The sequence below is a fragment of the Melopsittacus undulatus genome, chromosome 2 (genome assembly GCF_012275295.1).
Source record: "Melopsittacus undulatus isolate bMelUnd1 chromosome 2, bMelUnd1.mat.Z, whole genome shotgun sequence".
NCBI lineage: Eukaryota > Metazoa > Chordata > Aves > Psittaciformes > Psittaculidae > Melopsittacus > Melopsittacus undulatus.
Window position 1 is genome coordinate 94819419 of NC_047528.1, and position 22774 is coordinate 94842192.

The 22774-nt window shown below is 37.5% G+C and overlaps 1 protein-coding gene across 1 annotated transcript in view; it reads left to right on the forward strand.

Annotated features, from left to right (window-relative positions):
* Positions 1-22774, forward strand: part of GRIK1 (glutamate ionotropic receptor kainate type subunit 1) — a 174693-nt gene that overhangs the window by 115559 nt on the left and 36360 nt on the right. Inside the window, exons 5-7 of the mRNA XM_034074032.1 lie at positions 2660-2713; positions 4651-4824; positions 8125-8268. Coding sequence (XP_033929923.1) covers positions 2660-2713; positions 4651-4824; positions 8125-8268 — 372 coding nt within the window. The remainder of the gene's footprint in view (positions 1-2659; positions 2714-4650; positions 4825-8124; positions 8269-22774) is intronic.

Consider the following 22774-nt stretch of genomic DNA (forward strand, 5'->3'; position numbering starts at 1 on the left):
AGAGACAAAAATCCAGCAGCTCCAGGGAGTAGAATTGAGTCCAGCCAGGTCAGTTGGGAAACACGGCATACAAAAGTTTCCATTGATGTTACCATATATCATTTTCTGTGTGTAAGTAGGGAAGGAGCATCAGTCTCCAAGACTGCTAGATTACTTATTTCTACAGGTAATAAAACAACTCAAAGAAATGGAATAGAAGAGGATTAATAAAATAAGAAATAAAAAAAGGAATTTTGACATGTATATTCAGTGGAGCATAGAATCATAGAATAGTTAGGATTGGAAAGGAACTCAAGATCATCTAGTTCCAACCCACCTGCCATGGGCAGGGACACCCCACACTAAACCATATCACCCAAGGCTTCATCCGACCTGGTCTTGAACACAGCCATGGATGGAGCATTCACTACCTCCCTGGGCAACCCATTCCAGTGCCTCACCAACCCTCACAGTAAAGAATTTCTTCCTTAGATCCAGTCTAAACCTCTGCTGTTTAAGTTTCAACCCGTTACCCCTTGTCCTGTCACTACAATCCCTAATAAATAGTCCCTCCCCAGCATCCCTGTAAGCCCCCTTCAGATACTGGAAGGCTGCTATGAGGTCTCCACGCAGCCTTCTCTTCTCCAGGCTGAACAGCCCCAACTTTCTCAGCCTGTCTTCATATGGGAGGTGCTCCAGTCCCCTGATCATCCTCGTGGCCCTCCTCTGGACTTGTTCCAACAGTTCCATGTCCTTTTGATGTTGAGGACACCAGAACTGCACACAATACTCCAAGTGAGGTCTCACAAGAGCAGAGTAGAGGGGCAGGATCACCTCCTTTGACCTGCTGGTCACACTCCTTTTGATGCAGCCCAGGATATGGTTGGCTTTCTGGGTTGCAAGTGCACACTGCTGGCTCATGTTCATTTTCTCATCAACCAACACCCCCAAGTCCTTCTCCACAGGGCTCCTCTGAATCTCGTCTCTGCCCAACCTGTAGCTGTGCCTGGGATTGCTCCCAGCCACGTGTAGGACCTTGCACTTGTCATGGTTAAACTTCATGAGGTTGGCATCAGCACACCTCACAAGTGTGTCAAGGTCCCTCTGGATGGCATTCCTTCCCTCCAGCGTGTCAACAGAACCACACAGCTTGGTGTCATCGGCAAACTTGCTGAGGGCACACTCAATTCCATTGTCCATGTCAGCGACAAAGATATTAAACAAGACCGGTCCCAACACCAATCCCTGAGGGACACCACTCGTTTCTGATCTCCAGCCAGACATTGAACCGTTGACCACAGCTCTTTGAGTGTGACCATCCAGCCAGTTCTTTATCCACTGAGTGGTCCACCTATCAAATTGATGACACTCCAATTTAGAGACAAGGATGTCATGTGGGACAGTGTCAAAAGCTTTGCACAAGTCCATTTCAAAAAAATATTTGCCTTCTGTCTTGGTTTTTAGTGGCTGGATATGAATTGGTTGTTTGTGATTAACACTAAGCTATTTTTATTGTCTACTGCATCTTAGAAACTTCAAGTTGCTTCTTTTTTTTTGTTTGTTTTCTTTTATGTGAGGAATTGCCATACACAATCACACAGCTGATGTTCAGAGGCTTTTGCCACGAAAGAGAATTTTGGCAAGCAAATCACACTATGTTCCCCTTTCTTTCAAACAGCTATTCAGGTACTGCTAAGTATCCTAAAATACTACTAATAGCAGCTGCTTACATTACTGTAATCCAAACTGAATAACATTTAACCTTTGTCTGTTTTACTGTCATGGTGATGAATTCTTCTGTAGTTTCCTAGCTCATAATTCCTCCTCCTCTTCACAAGATCCCAGAGAGGGCAAGATAAAAATGCTTGTATTATGGTAATAAAGTGTGTGGACACAGCAACAAGCGTAGGTGATGCTGGGCTGAAACTGTAGAGCATCATATTATATACCATCAGGGGTGTTTTATGTAAGCATTCCCAATGATTTTTGGAGAGGGGCTGAGGGAAAAAATGCATCCCTCTAGAAGTTTCCCACAATGTGAGGACTGGGAAGAAAAAATTAATCCTCTTCTGCCCAAAGTGGGCAGTCAATATGCATTTAAATGCCATCTATACTTCACAGACCTTCATAAGGTCTGGAAAATTAATCCAGACCAGAAATCCTTTCATACCAGTTGTTTTGACAAACTCCTGCAGGCCTGCATTTCCCAGGTAGAACAAGAGGTATTTATAGAAGCTTTCTTCTTTTTGTTTTTTTTTTTGTTGCTTACTTCAGTGAGCCCTCACCGATCTTGCTCTTACATGGTAATGCAGCATGAAAAAACCTGCACCTAAGCACTTTTCCTTACAAATTCTGGTTCCTGCTAGTAAATTCCTTTTTAACATTTCTAAACTGCAAACTAAAGAATTTCACTTTTTTAAAATCAGCTTTTTGTTATTGCTAGTAATTCTTGTCCTAGAACTTTTGCAATTTTTAAGCTCTTTCCAGAGGTGATAAAAACATAATCTAAATACAATAGCTTTTTTTTTTGCACCTGAAGAAAAATGTACATTTTATTGTGATCAATTTTTTATGACCTGTAGCATATTGTTCCGGATTAACGCAGGCTTTTCAAAAGACTATACAGTACACTGGAAGCATCCAGGCTAAAGTACATTCACCTTTCAATCTCTTTCAACAGGTTCTCTCCATGGGAATGATGACTGAATACTACCACTACTTTTTTACAACTCTGGTAAGGAAGGAACATGAAAAATTTTAAGTGATTTAGGTGTTGTTGCAGAAAAGAGAGCTTAAAATTTCCAGTTTTGCTAGATCTTTCTTGCCATTATTGAAGGAAAACCGTGGACAATGGGTACTAACACTCATTAGTAATGCCAGGACTCACAATTCTGTAAGGTAGCTGTTTTGAGGTACCTGTGGGGCTGGCTAATATTTAATGCCATGAAAACAAATTGGAGTGCTGTGCTTAAGGAGGAGCCATTGGTACAGGTGGATCAGAGTGAAATAAAATAATGAGTCAATGACTTTGCAATGGATCCAAGATCAAGCACCACAGGTGGTGTTGCTCATCTCTAAAATCACAGACTCATAGAATGGTTCGGGTTGAAAGGAACCTTAAGGATCATCTGGTTCCAACCCCTCTGCCATGGGCTGGGACACTTTTTGGTAGACCAGGTTGCTCCAATCCCCATCCAACCTGGCCTTGAACACTACCAGGGATGGGGCAGCCACAGCTTCTCTGGCAACCTGTTCCAGTGTTCACTCTTTGTTCTGATTAACACACTTCCGTAAGAACACAAAATTACACAGGTATAAAACCACCTGGGAAATTTTATACCAAAAGAAAAACCCTACATTTCGTGGTACAAATTTATATATGGTACAAATACTCTATAAATACTTGTTTCAGCACATTTTTCCTATATTTTAACTTAGATGTTACATATAAATATAACTCAATCCATGCTTGAAGTCCATTTACATTGTAGACTAGAAAGACAGCAAAGAACCAATATTGCTAGAACAGTTCTAGAGAACTGGATTATATCATGTGCATCTGCCTGTTCTTCATTTTCTTTCCATATAAAATTTTATATGAGAATGAAAAGTCATTTTGAATCCAACAGTCTATTCATTAGTTAGAAAAGACTCTCTAGTTGTCTGGAACTTAAAGTAGTAGCTTGAAATAGTTCTCTTTGAGGCCATTTTAACATCAAGAAAAATGTGAAAATTATTGTGAAACTTACAGTTTTATACAATAACCAATACAATAAACATTCTCACATAAAATGGTAACCACCACCAACAATATGCATGAGATAGAACAGAGCACATATTAGAGCAAGGAGTTAGTAGTGCTGGTGTTACCTCTGCATAGTGATATTGTAAATGTTGACATTGTGATGGTTACTGTGATAGTAAACCATGACCAACACATTTGTCATTTTACTGGCCTACTGGGATCAGCAGAAAGTTGTTTTAAAAAACAGCCTTCAGGCTTTGAGAAGCAGTTATCCTATTTCCACTGCCTGATAAATACAGCTGTGGAGTGTGCCACACAATTATGTCTCTGAGAATACCCATTATTTTCCTGCCCTGTGAATGCTGAGCACTGAAGCGCATGGGCTTACTGTGCACTACCCTGACACATCCATTAGAAATACTGGCAGCAAGTCACCTGAATGAGGCAAGGAAAGAGAAAAATGGGATTCATAAGTAGCAAAAGTTTATTGTTCTCAATACCTATTGGAATTTTCTTTCCCCAAGCTGGGAAATAAGCTTGACATTGGCCAGCTAGTTCCTCATGTTGGTTTGTCAGAGCTCTAGCACTGTTAAAGGACTGCTATAAATTAAAATTAGATACTGATGTGCAGATTTTTTTGCAAAATAGTGGTGTCATGGAGAAATTATTCTTTATGTTCCATGGTTTATGACATGGTTTATCATAAATGTCACATAGCTTTAGTTTATTCAGATTTATAACCTAACTGGTCATGACTAGGTTTTGAAGGCAAATAGAGCATTCATAGGGGAAAAAAAAAAACAAAACATCAGCACTTAAGCTTTGAATTGAAAATCAAATGCGATTTTGGCCTAATTTTGCCTTCTGAACATTTTGCTTTAAAAATGCTACATCTGTTTTTGTTTGTTTTCTTAATGGTGATTTAGGATCTATTTGCATTAGACCTTGAACCCTACAGATACAGTGGAGTAAATATGACAGGTTTTCGTCTGCTCAACATCGAGAACCCTCATGTTTCATCGGTCATTGAGAAATGGTCAATGGAGCGTCTGCAAGCACCACCGAAACCAGAGACTGGCCTCCTCGATGGCATGATGACAGTAAGTAAATAACGACAATGATGCAGGGGAGGCATCTTCCACACATTTCATAATGCTGTTCTATCATATGTGAACCGTTCCCATTATTGCTTTATTTTACAATGCAAATGTTGAAGTAGCATCCCCAAAACAGACTTCCTTTTACCTGCTTCTACATAGAAGTGCATTGGCCTCATGAACCAATGTTACACTCATCTGTGTGACAAGCCACTCCCAGAATGTTCTAGAGATGTGTGGCAATACTCCATCACAGTGCCTTCCAGCTAACATCGCACATCTTATTGCTGTCAAATGTATATACTGCTGCTTCATTTTTCTAATAATGTCCAACATGGAGTGAAGAACATAAAAATGTTCATAGCAGGTGTACAATTTATAACCTGCAGGGAAAGGTATTGTACATGTGGACAGTAATAGCATTTTTAAATTGGAAAAGCACACTTTCTCTTCATTTCCATCATCTACAGCAACTCTGGCTTTTAAGGTATAATTCACAGATAACTGAAAGCTTTCACCAAGCCAGGAAATTAGGATTTCCTCCCTATCACTACCCCAAGAAATAAAGGAAAGAATAGGAACAATTACTTGGGCAGTGTGACTCCATTTGGTATTGTGGGGTGAAGGGTTGCCATCTTTTTGCAATATAAGATAATGTATCATATGTACTGAGTGCAGTTTGAAGTGTTATGAAATAGACTTTACTGCAGATGATTGATGGGAAAATTTTGAACCATTCTAGCATCCTGAAGAGAAATGCATTATGTGTGTTATCTCTAGCATTTCAAAAAAGTGTTGCTTGTTTGGGCAGTGCCATTGTGCTCACTCATACACAAAGCAGGGAAGAAACCTGTCCCTGGGAACTTGTGATGTGAATGCACAAGACCTGCAAGGGTAGCTATTCACACATAGCTATTCACGTGCATTCACTCAACTGTCAAACTAAGAAAACCAGAGTTCTTACTAGACTCTTAAGCTCTCATTTGTACCTGACTCTTATCCTCTCCTATTCATCTCTATAATATTTTATTGCCCTTGATACCCTGAAATAGTATGAGTGCCAGGGAAAGCATCTTCCTAGTTGGCTGTGATCATTTAAATATTCATAGAAAGTTCTGTTTATTCAGTTTGATGGAGAACTGCAATACTGCTATATTTCATTAGGCAATATGGTTATGACAAGCTGCATAGTATAAGGAAATCATGATTACATGCCCTGTTGTCAGCTCAGGATTTCTCCCTTCTGTTTCATGCTGTATTGTTCGCCCTGTTGTCAGCTTGTGGGAAGTCAGCAGGGCATGACCAAGACAGTATTGAGCTCACGTCCCACTCGCCCAAATTACATACGAAGGCATAATTGTTCTAATGAGATCTTTTGGTTTCTTTGCAATTATTTAAATAGAACACAATAATCAGGAAAACAAGTTCTAGGACTAAATTTTAGATCTTTTTATGCAAAAGTAAGGCATCAGTATAAGGCAGTTTGCTTTAGAAAATGAGGTGGGGTGACCTTTGCTTTCTCCATTTAACCATGTAAAACAGAACAGTGAGTGGAGAAATAAAAGGCTGAGGGAGGTAATATAGCCTCTTGTCTTCTAGGTGAAAGGATGGATGAGTAACAAGTTACATAAACATGGGACTCAAACAGCTGAATCTGAAAGAACATGTCCCCAGTCTAATGTAAAATCTGATATCCATTATCATTGATGGGAATCTTTCCACTGTTTTTGTATCAGGCCTTTAGTCTCTGGGTCCATTTGGAACAACTATCTGTTTTAAGACACTTGACAATGAGAGCTGTTATTGTCTCCTCCTTCTTGACTCACCATTTATGTTTCCAATTTACTCTGATTGTGGGAGCACTGTTTTGGACAAACCCTGATGAGTATATCAAGAGCAATTCCTCATCGGCTATACATTAAGATTAGTTGATAAATTCAGATCACATTTGATTGCCAGCAAAAATCTCCAATACTGATAAGACTGATGCTGTTGTAATTTACTTAGGTAAATGAAACAGACAAAGAATGAAATATATTGATTTCCCAAAGAAATCACATGGGAAACGAATAAAAAATGGATTAGCTTTGCAGTTCATATAAATGAGTTCAGTTTCTCATCTGCTGAGGTTGTTTTCTTTTAAGGCTCCTGTTTAATTACTTAGTAGCTTTACAAGAAAGGTAAGCGCTTCATCTTCAGGGCATCTTTGTGCATTAAGCAAAACATGATTATTTCCACCTCACACAAGAGCACTGAAACACAGCACAGGTGAAAGTGAGGTTTTTCTAAAACTTCTCAGTGATAAAGGGTGACAGGGCATGCAATCTCAGATTGAGGCATGCTTTTAAACCAAGAAACCCATTCTCAAAAAAACCCAGAGATGCGCAAAAAGCATCCAGGAATTTCAGTACTGTTTAAGTATCTAAGAGCTGATTTCATCTGGCCTTAGACAACTATACGTTAGATGGATAAATCCAACTTAATCACCAAAAAAAGACACCTGAAAGAGACAGTTCATCTCTCTTTAAGACAGCATGGGAGGTGTGGCAAAGGAACAGCCCTAGCAAGGTCTCATTGGGGCCATTTCATATGTTTGTGCCAAAAGCCAATATCCCTGAGGGTAGTAGACAGAATAGACAACTGTCTAGTGGGATACCTACCAGGTGTTCAGTGGGACTGATTTCCCTGGAAAGCAGGGCCTGCCTACCCTGTGAGTAAGAAAATCCCACAAATACCATGAGAAGAGAGGCAATGGGGAGCTAGCATGGACCACATAGGCAGTTGTCCTACATGCCCCCCTGCCCTGCCAGCCCACAAGCTGGGCAGACTGGCTTGAGAACCTGAGTTGTGTTTTCACCATAATTCATGGAATTGCACACCTGGAGGTACTGAGAGTCTTTGGCAAATCCCATGAGGAAACTATAGAAGACTGATTAGTACTAAGTGCTGGACCCCAAAATACATCTGGAGGGTGAGACCTGAGCTGCTGTATCACCTGAGGCTTTTTAAAACCCCTCTCTGTGCCACGGCGCTGAGTTACCTGTACACTCCATCCTGTGCTGAACCCAGCTTCTTTCTTCCTGCAGCTATCCAATATAGCTTACTTCCCAATGCTCACCTGAAAATACTCTGAAACTAATACAAGCTTCCAAAAAAAGAGAAGTTTTTGTTGCACCTTAAGTGTCCATGGGGAGCCGAGTAGTGGCATTTTCCATAACAGCAGCACAGGAAACTGTTCTCAATAGAGAAAAGCAGGGTGTCAAGATGTACATTAAAGAAAGCCTTTCTGTTTTTTTCATGCAGACTGAAGCAGCTCTGATGTACGATGCTGTTTACATGGTAGCAGTGGCCTCCCAGCGTGCCTCCCAAATGACTGTCAGCTCCCTGCAGTGCCACAGACACAAGCCGTGGCGTTTTGGACCCAGATTTATGAATCTGATAAAAGAGGCAAGTGTAGACCGTCTGCTTATGGTCAGCATAATCCTTCTTTTCTTCTTTACTGCATTGGCTTGTGTTGTTGCTCCATGCTCTTTGTCATGCGCTATGCTTCGGTTTCTGGCACTCAGATATCCATTTCTTCCTTATCTTTCTAGCTGAGAAACATCAATCTACAGACACTAGGCTGTGGCTTGCATTCTTGCATTCTAGTGGACACTTTATCTGGTCCTTCAAAAAATGAGAGATTGCTAAACCCTAGGTGTGATAAAATCTACGACTAACACACCAAAGGCTTCCAGGATTTTTTTATTCAGTTAATGTCTATTATGTATGTTTATAATTTCCAAAAATATGAAATAACTAAAACCAGCCATTTTAGAAAATGAAAAGAAAGTAAGTTTATAGTTTTGTCCCTGTTTCACCACTTAATTCCAATTGTTTTGCTGATTGCTTGATCAGTAATCAATATCCAGGAAATATTGCAGCTAGTATTTCTAAAGAAGTAAATAGCTTCATGAAGTAGTGCACTGTGTCCTAAAATACATCACTGAGCTAGCTTGATCCACAGATATTCTAAGAAATACACATTGTAGCTGAAATACCTTCACTTTTCCAAAAATTCAGTTTTATTATGAATTTCAAATGGAAACTTTTCCTGTAGGGAAGAGTATAGAAATGAAAACTGGAAAATTCTGTGGAATATATATATATATATATATATTATCTTTTCCATCAGCTCTTGTCCATGACACGGTGATTCCTATCAAAACCACATTCATTTGCTTTTGTGTAGGTGGAACAGGATCTGTAGGCTGAGGTACAAGATAACAGGTGGCAGCATGTCAGGGCATACACCTGAATCCAGGCATATGGTAGGAGCAAACTGAAAGACATGGTATGTGGTGGTTACAGAGCATGTAGAAGAGCTATCATCACCTTCCCCAAACCTTTCCAAGTAAAGTTTTTAGAATTGCCATAGGCAATGCATGGTGATTCACCTACACAGAAAGCATTAAAAGTTTCCAAAACATTACTTTCCACACAGGGTGTTTTATGAATTTTTTTTCCTTGTAAGCTTCTCTTTGAAAGTATAAAGAAAATAGTTACTCAAGTACTCAAGGTCCTCACTTAAGAATTAAGGAAGCTTTGAGATACTTTTCTTACAGCAACACAAACATGGGAATACCCATGGAAAGCAGGACTGGTAAAGATTATTTCTCTCACACTGACGTCAGCCATGCTGCATCCAGCTTCCCTACTGGGCAGGAGGTGGGAATATTGTAGCAGGAACAGTAAAAGACAGGAGAAAATTGTCCAAGTGTCTGTAATAAAGATGAACTTGTCCCTGTCTCCTTCCCTCCCTTCTGAAGTGATCTAAGTGGGAATCTTTGCTGTTCTATTTCTCAACATCAAATTAAATGAAGTGCCATTGCTACTCATCCAACTTCTGGTGCATTTTAAGAATAATTATAATGAGGTTGAAAGTTAGTTGGTTAGTCTGTATCAGTGACCACACGTGCAATTTTATTTTAGGTGATGCTAAGTATATAGCATAAAGGTCCTGAATCCTGAGCCAGAAGTACTTTTACAAAGATCACCAGACCTCAGCAGATGCAGTTCAAAGCTTAAAACAGTTAATACATTCACATTTATCATGGACAGTTAGTTTGTCTTGTATGGAGTGAGATATGTGGGCTAATTACTGATCATTTTGCAGATAGTGTCTTTCATGATCAGTAAACCACCGATTTAAATGCTCAGAGAGTCTTATCTTTCTGTTGAGGCCAAAAAAGATGTCTGTCAAAAGTAGAAGATAAGGTTTAATAAGATAGCATTACATTTCCCATAAAGGCTATAACACATGTTGGAACCTAAATCACAAATATAGTTGGACCTCTTTAGTTCATGTTAGTATCTGGTTTACTCTTCAAGGACAGATGAACTTTATAAATTAGAAATCAAACGAGCAGTTATGGACAAAAAAGGTCAAACAAGCAGAATGATAACTTGGGCCCACAAAAATACAATTTAATTTTACTATACTGTGGTATGGTACAAACAGTTTGTAGAGTGTCTGAAGGCAAATATTTTATACTGCAGTCTAAATAAACAACTTTCAGACAAAGAGGTTACCTGCAGTGAGTCCTGCAGATGCTAGAGTTTAGCAAGTACTTCAATGGCTCCATGGTGGGCTTTTGCATTTAATTGCAGTGGTGATAAGAACTGCAGTCATCTCATTTGGTTTGTGGGCCAATGCTATAAAATGCCAGGCTGATGGTAATAGAAAGAACCTCAGAACCTCCCTGCACATGAACAGAGGTTAAGGAGGAAAGCTTTGTATAGCAAATCATAGGCTGCCTCTCTCTTCATCAGCAGATGACAATTTCAGCCTGTCACTGTCCTGCTGGAAAGTCAATGTTCAGGTCATATCTAGTCCTCAGATAAACATGAGTTAGATTTCTCCTGAAAGCAACCAAATACCCTACATCCTTGGGCAAAATATTGCCATCTGATTCAAGTTGATATGAATATCTGTACATTGGAGTTGATTTCTGAATTTTCAGAGTACATTAAAACAAAAGATGCCTAGTTTAATGTGAGAATAATTCTCTCTCAACCTTGAGGCTTCAAGTAGGTGCAACAGGTAACAGCAATAGCAGATTCATCACCTATTTTTCTTAATGACTAAGATGAGGTGCTGCTAGCAAGACTGTAGGAGGAAAATAAAAATGTCTGAGGCTACAGAATAATCAATTACAGCAACAAAAATGCTCTAAAGATATCATGAGCTGATGCTGATTGTAGGAAACATTTGGAAATTTGCAGAGAAAAGCAAGCCTGACCAAAGCCCCCCAGTCCTGAGGACAGCTTTGAGGTCAGATTGGTCATCAGCTAGTCCTGAAAAGGATAATGTTACATAAAATAGACTGTCTGCTTCTACATTAAGATCTTTTTAATGAAAAGTAATTCATTGTCAGAAGCTTTTGTCTCTCTCTGACCTAGTGTCATTCATATATAAATGATATTTTAATCTTTTAGCCCTTTTGGAAGCATTTATCCATGCCCAAAAAGAAAAAGGATGTCATTGCCTCTCTTCATAGAGGGAATAGGCAGAGAAAGGATGATTCCACCTTTCCCGAAAGGAAAACATATGCAAACATGAAAGAGGTGTTTATAATTGAATGATCAAATTTCCTGGTTGTGTCCACTTTAAAGCATGAGATAAGCCCCAAAACAATGATTATCTGTCATTCTATTATCATCTAAACCTATGTGAGCTCTTCTTACTCAAATCCAATAACAACTAAAAGAATGACTGTGTAGAAAAGTGTTTCAGAAAGCAGAGATGCAGGCTTTATCTTGAGTGATTTCATTAAATCTCCTCAAGCAGGATCACACGCACAAATCTCAAAGATTAAAAAAATCTAAAGCAGCTTCATTTGCATTTCAGTTTATGCTGTGTTTTTGACAAGATACATTTCAAGCATGTCTAGTCTGTAGAGACCAAGATTGAGAGCAATCCATCTAGACTCTGCTTTGCGTGATTCAACACAGCCTTCCTCTCATAGTGACATTAAAAGCTCTCATGAACCTTCTAAACTAAACCAGTTCTTTGTGTAAGCTAATGCCATGACCACATGAAGCAACAAGGTAAGTGGACTGATCATTCAAGCACTGCCACATCTTTAAAACTTTAAAACCTCTGTCTCAGCTTATCTGTAATAATTCTTCTGAGTGAAGATGTTCCAATTAGAACATTCAAATGCCATCAAGCTCAATAAGCTCTTTCCTTAGAATTTATAAAGGGTTTTCTAGCTCTCTGCTAACTGATTCTCATTTCCACAAGTAGTAAATGGTTGCCTCTCCAGCCTGTAACAAAGACAAGGATTAGAAAAATCAAGTCACTGAAGAAGCTTGCTTAAATTCTCACATCATTTTTCATTGTTAAAGATTTAAAATGAGACCTTAATTTAGCTTATTTATGTACAAGGAAGAATGCTGTGAATGTTGAACCAATTCTACAGTTTTTAAAGCATCCAGCACTGTGTAACTCTGATCTGTGGATGACACTGCTTCAAAAGTAAAGTTAAAAAAAAGACATATCCAGTCTGTCCCTGTACAAGAGGACAGTGATTGACTCAGCATCAGGAAATTAAATTATGCAACAAAGACATCTCCATTATCTTAGATTGTTATTTTGCCTGCTTTTTGAAACCATAATAATAATTCAGAGTGTAGTACTCTGTATTCTCGTTACATTGGTTATAAAAGATTTTATATCATGTTTCTTCTTTATAAAAAGGAAAGAAAAAAAAAGCCCAACACCTTGTCCTCTATACAAAACATAATTCCTGGAATCTTTTCTTCCAAATTCAGGGCATTTAAACAAATAATATCTTTCTCTGTAGAGAAAGAGGCCTCTTCATCAGTGTAATTAAGAAGACTGGGAAAAACAGGGAGGCGTTGTAATTTCCAGTCACCACAAAATGAGCTGGGAAGATCTGCACCACAGGGAAAAAGTCATGACAATTCTCTGAGCTGAACCATTTCTTCACATAGACTAATAACCACAGAAAACAACAAGATGTGTGGACTTGGCCATACAGGGACTACTATGACTGTATATCTTCCAAGCACCTAGCTGAACTTATTTGTAATAATTCTTCTGTGTGGAGGTGATTCAGTGTTAGTCACTTACTAGCCCATACTTGCTTTCCAAACCAGCAGTACATATGTCTAACCTGTGCTGAGAGTGTACACATGATTTAGAAACTCCTGTCTTTTTTCAGGTATCTGCTATATACAAGCTTACTCAAGGCCCGGTTGATCTACAGTAAGGAAGTAGCAGATTTCACTGTTTTCTCACATTTATTTGTGCTGTTTGCAGCTCTCAGATATAGATAGGTTTTTTTTCAGCATACAAGTCTTTAAAGATTTATATGCTTTAAATCTCTGAACTGTTTGACATATACCCAGCACTTTAGATGGATGGCAACCGTCTACTCTCTAATTCTGATATACCCGTACAGGCCAGTTTGTTTTGTTCTTGGCACAGAGGAAGCAAGCAAACATCCTGAGGACTGCTAGATTTCCTGAGAAGCTCTGGTGCAGGGAACAGAAGACAGAGTTAACGAGTTGACAATAGCATGACCACATCCAGTTTGATTTTGTCCAAATTTGACTGACATTTTGATAAAGGCACAGGAATGCATAAAGGCTTAATTAGCTGGTGTTAAATCACAGGATGTAATTTTCAGGGGATTCTTGATAATAACTAAATCTAAACCAAACATAGAATATCATTGGAAGGAGAAGAAACTTAAGATTTTTCATTACAGGAAAAGTACAGGTTTAAATTAAGACAGAAGGAAAGCAATCCATCTGGGGTGATATTCATCAAGGGGCTTTTTTTGTTAAAATTGGCAGCATTTCCAAACAAAGGAGAACAAAACATCTTGTAAGAGAACAGAACATTTCTTTTGTTTCACAGGCTTTTATTACTGCCAAAGTCAACATGTAAAAGTATTCTCATGGACTAAAAGTCTACAGAGTAGAATAAAAAAAAAGAAGTGAGTTGTACAGGACAGGATGTCAGAAGACCCCAAGAACTCACTATCTCCTCTGCTGTCTGAGGAAGGATCTGTGGTGCCAGTCAACCGCTGTTTCTGTGAAAATCTCTATGGATGTGAATGGGGAAAGATGACAATATTTCAGCTTTGAAATATAAAATAGTATCTATTCTGCTCCATCTTTGTCAATGTGTTTTAGTGTTGAGTTAATTAGAGCATTTATAAATACTCATTGCAGTTTTCTCTGGGCTACCTCTGATCTTGCAATATTTAGTTAATTCAAAGAAACACATTTATTTTGGTAGCAATTTTATCACCAGATAATTTGGTATTAGGATTTGATCTATTCTCATTAACCAAACATTTTTCTTTGATTTACTTTTTAAAAACTTATTTCTTGGCCATGAAGTAATGGATTCATTTCTGCTGTTAGCCTATTACTCTCTGTTACTTTGAACTAAAAACTCTTAATTATAACAGGAAAAGAAGTAAGTGCTGGACTTGCATCCCATCATGATTTATTAGGAATAAAGGTCAGCTTTCCAAGATGATAATGAATGGCTGAGGTTAATATCAGTAGGGATTCCTATTCTGAAATCAAATTTCAAGTGGAAAAATCGATTTATGGAATGCTCTATACACATATTGCAAAATAATGGTTATAGGACTTGCATGCTAATACATAATGAATTGATAGAAAATTATCTGCAATGTTCTGATACTGTGATATCTAAAATCAAACCAAGAAATCTGACAAGAAAATTATATATTTTTTTTCAATTCTGTTTTTACTTTCTTAGGTATTACCTGGAAAGTAGATTTGTTTATAAAAAAGTGAGCAAGAATTACTATAAAGTGATTTTATCAGAATATATGGAGGCTATTTTGATATTTGCTACACAAAACTTTTTCAGAACATATTTTGTATGTCCTGGCTTACTAAAAATGTTCATCATTTACTCCACACTAATATTTCGATTTAAGTGTTAGTGGATGGCCTAAACCGAATGATGCTTATTTGTACTGGAAAAGCTCCAGGAAGTGGAGTCATATTACCATTGAGCCATTCACTGTGAGCAGTCTTTGCTGCTGAGAGTTTACAAGATAACTGTTATAGGCAAATCATTTAGTTTTTGGAGCAGTGTACTCTCACTGAAACAGTATGTTCCCCAACCACACAACCTCCTACTTGCTCGTTCACAGGTTTGCTAGTGCTTAGGTCCCATTAGCTCAGATGGATATGACACAGCGCTTTGCACTACATGAAGCCCCCACAAGCTTCTTGTCATCCTTGTTGTGCAATGGGTTGATGTCACTGTAACAGGACAGCCTCCCCAACAGCTCAGTTGAGGAGGATGCTTCCCATCCAAGATGATGGGCCAGAATTTGCCAGGGCTTTAGCTCCTGGCTCTGCCACAGATTCTGTGCAACCACAAGAAATCATTTCAGGTCAGCTCCAAAACCTGTGTCATGGTCAACTGATAAGGCCAAACTGGTCATTGCTTAGTAGGCACCTCCACCATGCTCCCATGATCAGACTGTTCACTATCCATGCTTGTAGATACAATATCACTCTAAACCAAAAGCAGTGGACCTAAAATCTAGATGAAGGATTCTTGTAGCTGGAAGTGCTCCTGTGTAAAAGACAAATGGCAGCTTTTGCTAGTTTGTGTATTTAGTCTGTTAGCTTTGTGGAACAGGATTTCTTACTGTCTCACCTATACAAGCAGTATCTGTTACAATTGGGATCCCTATTTCCACTAACACAATAGTGTAATGTTACGTTTTCCAAGTTCATAGTCAACTGTGATCCCATCCATGCATTTCAGTGACAGTCATGTTTGTGCATGGTAAGATGAGACTTTATTGTTACTAGGAAGAATAACTGACAAAGTTTGACCTTCCCTTCCAGTTCTTCATACCCACTTACTCATTTTTGGTATTGATATAAAGCAGTCTGGTAGGTTTAAGCCTTAAAGGACTTTAAAGGCTTTTCAAACATGTGCTATGCAATTAATCTATCTATGCCATCATCTTCACATATTTGAAATTAATTTGTAAAATTTGTTGCATCAAAAATCTTTCATATGACTACTCCTGAACATCATTAAACTCAACCAGTGCTGTGTAAATGAGTGCTCTTGACTGACTCTATAAACAGCCTGTGACTTTCCCAAGAAGCCACGCTTCTCTATTTATGCATTTTCCTCTTCTGTTTCAAGGCAGAGGTGGGCTCAGTCTAATAACAACTGCCCAAACCCCTTCATAAGAACAAGCCTCCCCCATACCTCCTCTTTTCCATTCCAGGACTGCTTAGTAAAAGCCCAGGACTTTTCCAGTCCTGGACCTCTTCTGAATAAAGAGACTATGAAGCATCATGATTTTAACTGGGGAAGATTAAACCCTGTAATGGTGAATGCTAAAATTCTTTTTATTGCATCTGTTATGCTAGATTTGGACCAGGATAATGGAAAAGTCATACACTAACTTACTATATTCCATAATCCTCAAGGATCTCTTTTAATAAGAGGATTAACTGTAAGAGCTGATAAGTTGATGTGTGGTTCATACCACATTATATTTTTCACTGTAACTAGAAGCTTAAATCTATCAAATGTCTCTGCAGTTCTAGTAAAGCAGGAGCTTGCTCTTTCAAATGTCTCTGCAGTTCTAGTAAAGCAGGAGCTTGCTCTTTCAAATGTCTCTGCAGTTCTAGTAAAGCAGGAGCTTGCTCTTTCAAAAGGAAAGAAAACCAAATGAAAATTAAACTTCCTTGACCATTGACATTTTGGTTAGTATATTACTGGGATTGTTATTTATGATGTTGGAAGATTTTGGTATAGAAAAGTGATCTGTTATATTCAGAGCATGTGGCCAGAGAAGGTTTACATATGCCTATACTTTATAAATTTTTCAGATATCTGATTTTCTAATCAAGAAGCTAAAGTTTGGAGGGAAGAAAAAAAAATGAGAAAAAGAGCTCATTCACTATCTTGTCCCTTGCCATCAAACAACGCTATTGAGCTCCTCTGTGTATGTATGTTAATCATTGTCAATAATTCTGTAACTATCAGAGTTCTGTTCCATTAATAAGTCTAAAATGCAACGGAGGAGACATCATCGCTCACCTTTGTATTTGGATGTCAGCTAGCACCACAGCCCTCATTAGAAATTTTGTTGGATTATCAGTTCAAAACTAAAGTAGATATTCACCTTCAATATAAGCAGGTGATGCTGACTAGACAGAATAGGTCTACATTCTGATATGCTACTCTGATATGCCATTTGACACCCCCATATATATGTATATCTGCCACCTTTTCGTAGAAGCTAAGGAGTGCTTTACTTGAAGTGATACGGAGACACTAGCATATGCAGAAGTCACTTTGCTGTATTCACTCTAGTTTGCTACTGTTTAGCTGAAGTAAAATGTTCTAGTGAGATACTGGCTTAAAGAAATTATGATGTAAAGTATCTCTTCAGGACAAGACTGGTTTTCTTTTAAATTGCTCTTTTTGGTAGACCATCACAGAAGCAGAATCATTTTCCTAATCTCAGTCCAAACATATAGTGCATTCTTTTTAGAGGATATATAGGTCCAAAAAGACTATGATACTAGCATGTCTCTGTCACTGTGCAATGGTGAGTGAGCAGACATAATTTTGAGAGTTGAATACTAATGCTTTTTGAATTCCAGGTCAAATGATTGACAATCATTTTTTTCTATTGTTTCATTTATAATAAAAAAAAAAAGGAAAGAAAAAGAACAGCGTGGTGGTGGTATAAATTAATACCTTTGTTTTCACAATGCTGGTTAATTAGAAATGTATTTTAAATCAATAACTAATGTTCAGTTTTGCTTAGTAACTTCTGATAAAATAAACAGATTATAATACCAATAATTGAAAATACAAATACACTTTTCTTATATATCCATCATAAAACAGAGAAAACAAAAAAATCAGTCCCGTTACTTGCCTTTGTAAGTTACCTTTAACATGCTTGGGAAAGCAACCTATGATAGGTCAAGATAACCCTATTGAGAAACCAAGTAGACAGGAAAATACTCCTATCTTCAATTAGATTTCACTCTAGCTTCTGAAAGTACTCCTCTCATACCAAAGAATCCAGCTGTTTTCTGTTCCAGGCTCCCATTAAAGCTGTAGAAAAACTCCGCTGGCTGTGCCTTTAGGATAAAGTTTGAAAGTGTTTATGTCACACATAAACAGCAAGAGAAAGGAAAAAAAAAAAAAAAACAAAAAGAGAGAGAAATAAAAAATATAGTGACTGCTTTACAAAATAATTATCTAAATATGTCCCATTGTCTAATTTGGGAATTTCTCAAGTCAATTACAGTACAGGGTTTTTATGTGCCCAGATGCATTTGTAAGGCTTTTTTAGCATTACAGTTATATCCAAGAATACTCTTCACATAAGATGTTGTTTATCATCAATTTATGATACTTTCATATTAAACAAACATTCAGGCTTCAGTAGCAGATGCAAAGTGTCTGAATATTCTGCACAAAGTCAGGCTTGAATGTGGTTTTGTGCAGGGTTTTGGAACTGAACCACGGAACAGTTCATTTTCTGTCACAATGCTATCCTAAAATTACATCTTGGCTTTTCAATGAGAAGTTTTATCAGATCCATATACTTTAAAAATTTGTTAAGAGTTAGGACAGTTTCTCCGTACACCACTTAAACCAGATTTAATATGTACACATATTTTGTAAGTGATATAGCCACAGTTTTATTTGCATTTGCGGGTGCATATTTGTTTTCTTCTAATGTTAAATCTGGATATACATTTAAAGTGGGGGGTCTTAGTTTTGAGCAGTGAGAACAAGAAAAGTTTAAAACTTGAATTTGAAACTCTAAAGAGATCACTTGATATACTTGCGACAAGTAGAGGACTAAAGAACAGGTTCAGAAAAACCTTTATTTCAGTTTATTGAAATAAGTGGAATATGAATAGATGAGTGGAAACTTCTATACATTATGAAATGTTATTAAACTTAATAGCTTAAGAAGTTAAAATAAGAGTATACTTTTGCATTCTTGTCTTTCCAGGGCACTTTGGACATTTTAAAAAAGACCTTGAAAAATCTAAAGTTTTTGAATCTCAAGCACAACTATACAGTATATGTCACTTCAGCATGACTCAGAGGGAGAAAATATGCCATAGGCAAAGAAATGGTGAACTAGAATATTTGGATAAACTTATATTGAGTAAGAAAAAATAAATACGTCATAAAACCCAGATCAGTTTGTCTGGGAAAGATTGACACTTTTGTATGCAATAGTGCAATACAATATCTACAAAATTGGCTATATCTCATTAAGGCTGTATCGTAAAGCTAAACACTTAGTCAATGTATTAAACACACTGTGCATTATGACTTCTTGATCTAGTTGTACATTGCTAATACAAATCTGGAAATATAAGTGAGGTCCAGTTGAGACAAAAGAAACAGAATATTAAATGTACCTGTAGTTTCACCTTAGTGAGTCTGGTAGCAGCTGAACTAATTAATTCTGTCATTGAACTTTGGCTGAATTTAAGGCTGCTATAGTAATTGATTCAAGATGAGGAAGTAGAAATTGATATAAAAACTATATGATGGTGATGTGAATTGATAGCAAGCTTCTAGAGTGTTTGCCTTTGGAAGCTGAGTTAGCTTTATTTTCCAGTTGTTATAGTTGTCAATTGATATATAGAATCAATATTATCAATGTCAATCTATATATAGAATCAACATTATCAATGTCAATCTATATATAGAAATCAATATTATAATTTGAATTCTTAACACCAGATTTCAGATTGCAGTTTATACAGAATCTTCATTTTTTAAAGTAGTAAAATTTCACAGTTTTAATTATATTGCTTTGGATATTTCTTTTTCATCTTTTGCCATGTCAGGTACCTGATAGCCTCAGAGATGGTTGAAGACATATCTGGAATCTGTTCAATCTTAGTAAGAAAGAATATGAATACCTACTGCTCCTGTATGGTTTGCTTCTCAACTACCAGTTGAAACCAACGTATCGGGTTAATTCTCCATCTTGTTTAATAAACAGGCGAAAATCATCAAATGTTTACATCTTAGAAATAAGAATACTAATTATCTGATAAAACACAGTATTGAAGAATGTGAGGCCTTATTTTGAAACTTGCTGTGTTGCCGCATTGCTGCAAACTAGAATCCCAAAGAACAGCATTTCTTCTCCGTTCTGTTGTCAGAGGCAGCCTGAAACCTTCCGTAAATAGGACCTAAGGCATTACAAACAGAAGCCACTGAAATTCATATTTTTTAATTAAGCTGCAAGCTCTACTCGAGATTATACAAACAAAATTGAAAATACATTATCTCCCTAAGACCTTCAAATTGTGCTTTTAGTTCCTCTAATATTAAAGTAGGGCAGAGTGCAAAAAAGCTATTTCTTTTGATGAATTACATTGTTAGGTTCTGATTCAACTTTTATTATATCCTGTAACATTTAACTTGAGTGTCACTAGAAACATTAAAATTGCTATAAAACTTGTGTATAAAAGCATGAAATCTCATTGCTGTGTTAAACAGTCATGTGGTTTCTGACTATTCAGAAAGTTCTGCTTCATTTCTGTTTATTAATTGCATTTGAGAACTACGCAACTACTACCTATTCTGTTTGCCTGAGCACGGCGCCTAATAGGCGCTCACATCCTTGGTTTACCTGACAAGCATCTAGAAGTGATGCTATGCGGCTGTGATTTTGGAGCAGCATTTCACTGACTGCATGCAGCAGGTAGTTGTGCTTTAGAACTCGAATTAAAAGCTTGGAAGTTTACCATAGACTTCAGGAGGTCTGGGATGGACAGAAGGTCGCTAGCCCATTGCTCTGTTTGTTTTTAAGGAAAACTTTCATTTCTGATTAGGAAAGAAACATCACCTGTCTGTTTGGATGTGCTGCACACAGAGGCACCACAATTGTCTTGAGGTCAGAAACAAAATTATGTTCCCTGGACTCAAGCCCAAATGTTTAATTTTTATTTAGAATGAATTAAAAAAAATAAAATCAGAAATTAGATTTAGAATCCAAATGGTGTTTGAAGTGTGTTCCTCACAGTGGGGGTCTGAAAAAACCCTTCAACACTTACCTTGTCCGAGGTACACTCCCTGACTCCGGCTTATAATTTAAGTCACATTTGGATCACTATTTAATAGTCTAAATGGGACTTAAGTTAAACAAAAGGCTATATGCACCTCTCTGCTACCTTCAAATGTACGCATACACCTATGGAGCTTGTAGCATCTTTTCTTTCCCTTTTTTTTTTAGTATGGGGATAGAAGCATCAATGCCTGTTTTCAAAAATGAGCTAGCACTTCACCATGTACGTCTTGTACATGTACATGTATATTCACATATACATATGTACATGTACAAGATGCATATGTACATGTACATATGTACAAGAATGGAAATGAAGGCTCCTAGGCTCCTGATATAATATCAAAAATAACATATTGGTTCCTTTATTCAAGATCGTATCATGTTAGCAAGGAAACTGAGCATCTGATACGAAATCAATAGATGTGAGCATTTCACAGAAGCAAATTACTCTCTGAGGAGAAATTGATCTCTGAAGATCATATTTAAAAAAAAATGTTCCATCTTTATGAATAAGAGATGGGGATCATGTCAGATTAATAAAGAGACAGACTAGGAAATAGATATTCTGTAATGAAATGCATTTGTATGTGCATCCCCCCTGCTATCATAATTATATCAGCATACAAACTCACAAGTTTTCACTGTTTAGAGCTGAGATTTCCATATGTCTCTGCATTGTAAGGATGGAGAGTCTCATAGTAAGTTTGATGCATTTGTGCTTTTCCATTCCTATTTTACTTAACTATGCCTTAAGGTCCTGCTGTATTTCCCCAAAATTCTAGATGCAGCAGATTTTTCTGAGACACAAAGTGATAACACCCCAGCATCTATGATTAAATGCTGCAGATTCAGAGCTAGAATTTAGATTTAGCAGGAAACACCATTCTGTAAATTTCCTGATTTTTAATGCAGTTTTCCTTATGTCATCTATCTACAGCAAATTAAATGAAGCAAATAACAATGCACAGTAGAAAAGCTTGTAATTAAAGAATTATATGCTGATGCACATGAAAAAATTATGCCATTATTTATCATCAACTTTTCTTGTATTTTGTCTGCAGTTTGAAATCCATCAAATACTTTTCATAGATAAGCTTCAGTTTGGGGGGACAAAATGAGAGACAGATCTCATTTAAAAGAAAGTGAGTGTGCTGGGAGAAAGTTATGGACATTGATCCTACTGCACTGAAGAAGCTTTCCCCAACACAGGGAATCATCATTGCTATACAGACTGATGTACAAAGTCCACCGCTTTAACTTACTCCTTAAACTAATAAATAAATCCAGGAAAATGTGATTTCACTTAATGATGATAGAACAATGAAATGCTGCCTGGACCAAACTCATAGGCAACTCATATGCTGTACTTACTTACATATATGTAAGATTTATGTGTACCTTACACTACAGAGTTTTTATTTAGGTCTCTGTGATTGTGTGACTTTTTCCTGAAAGCCTGCTTTTGTAGCCATCATCATCCTGCCATCAATGCCTGTGAGCACAGGCAGTGGGAGTGCTCTTGTTAAGAATGATACACCTTGTTTGCTTACCTGTGTCTTCTTCCTTGGGAATGCAAACTGAATAGGGTTTAATGAAACAATTCAGCAAAGTCGAGGATATTAGGAGTCCAATGCTGGTAGTGGATGTTCAACCACAACCTGTCCAAGAAATCAAGCCAGAATGATAAAAGCCCTTCTTCATTTATCTCTTCCTGGAAAAATCTGGATTTCTGGACACTGAGTAGCAGGGGCAGTATCTATCACATGCGACTAAGAAATGCACAGCTG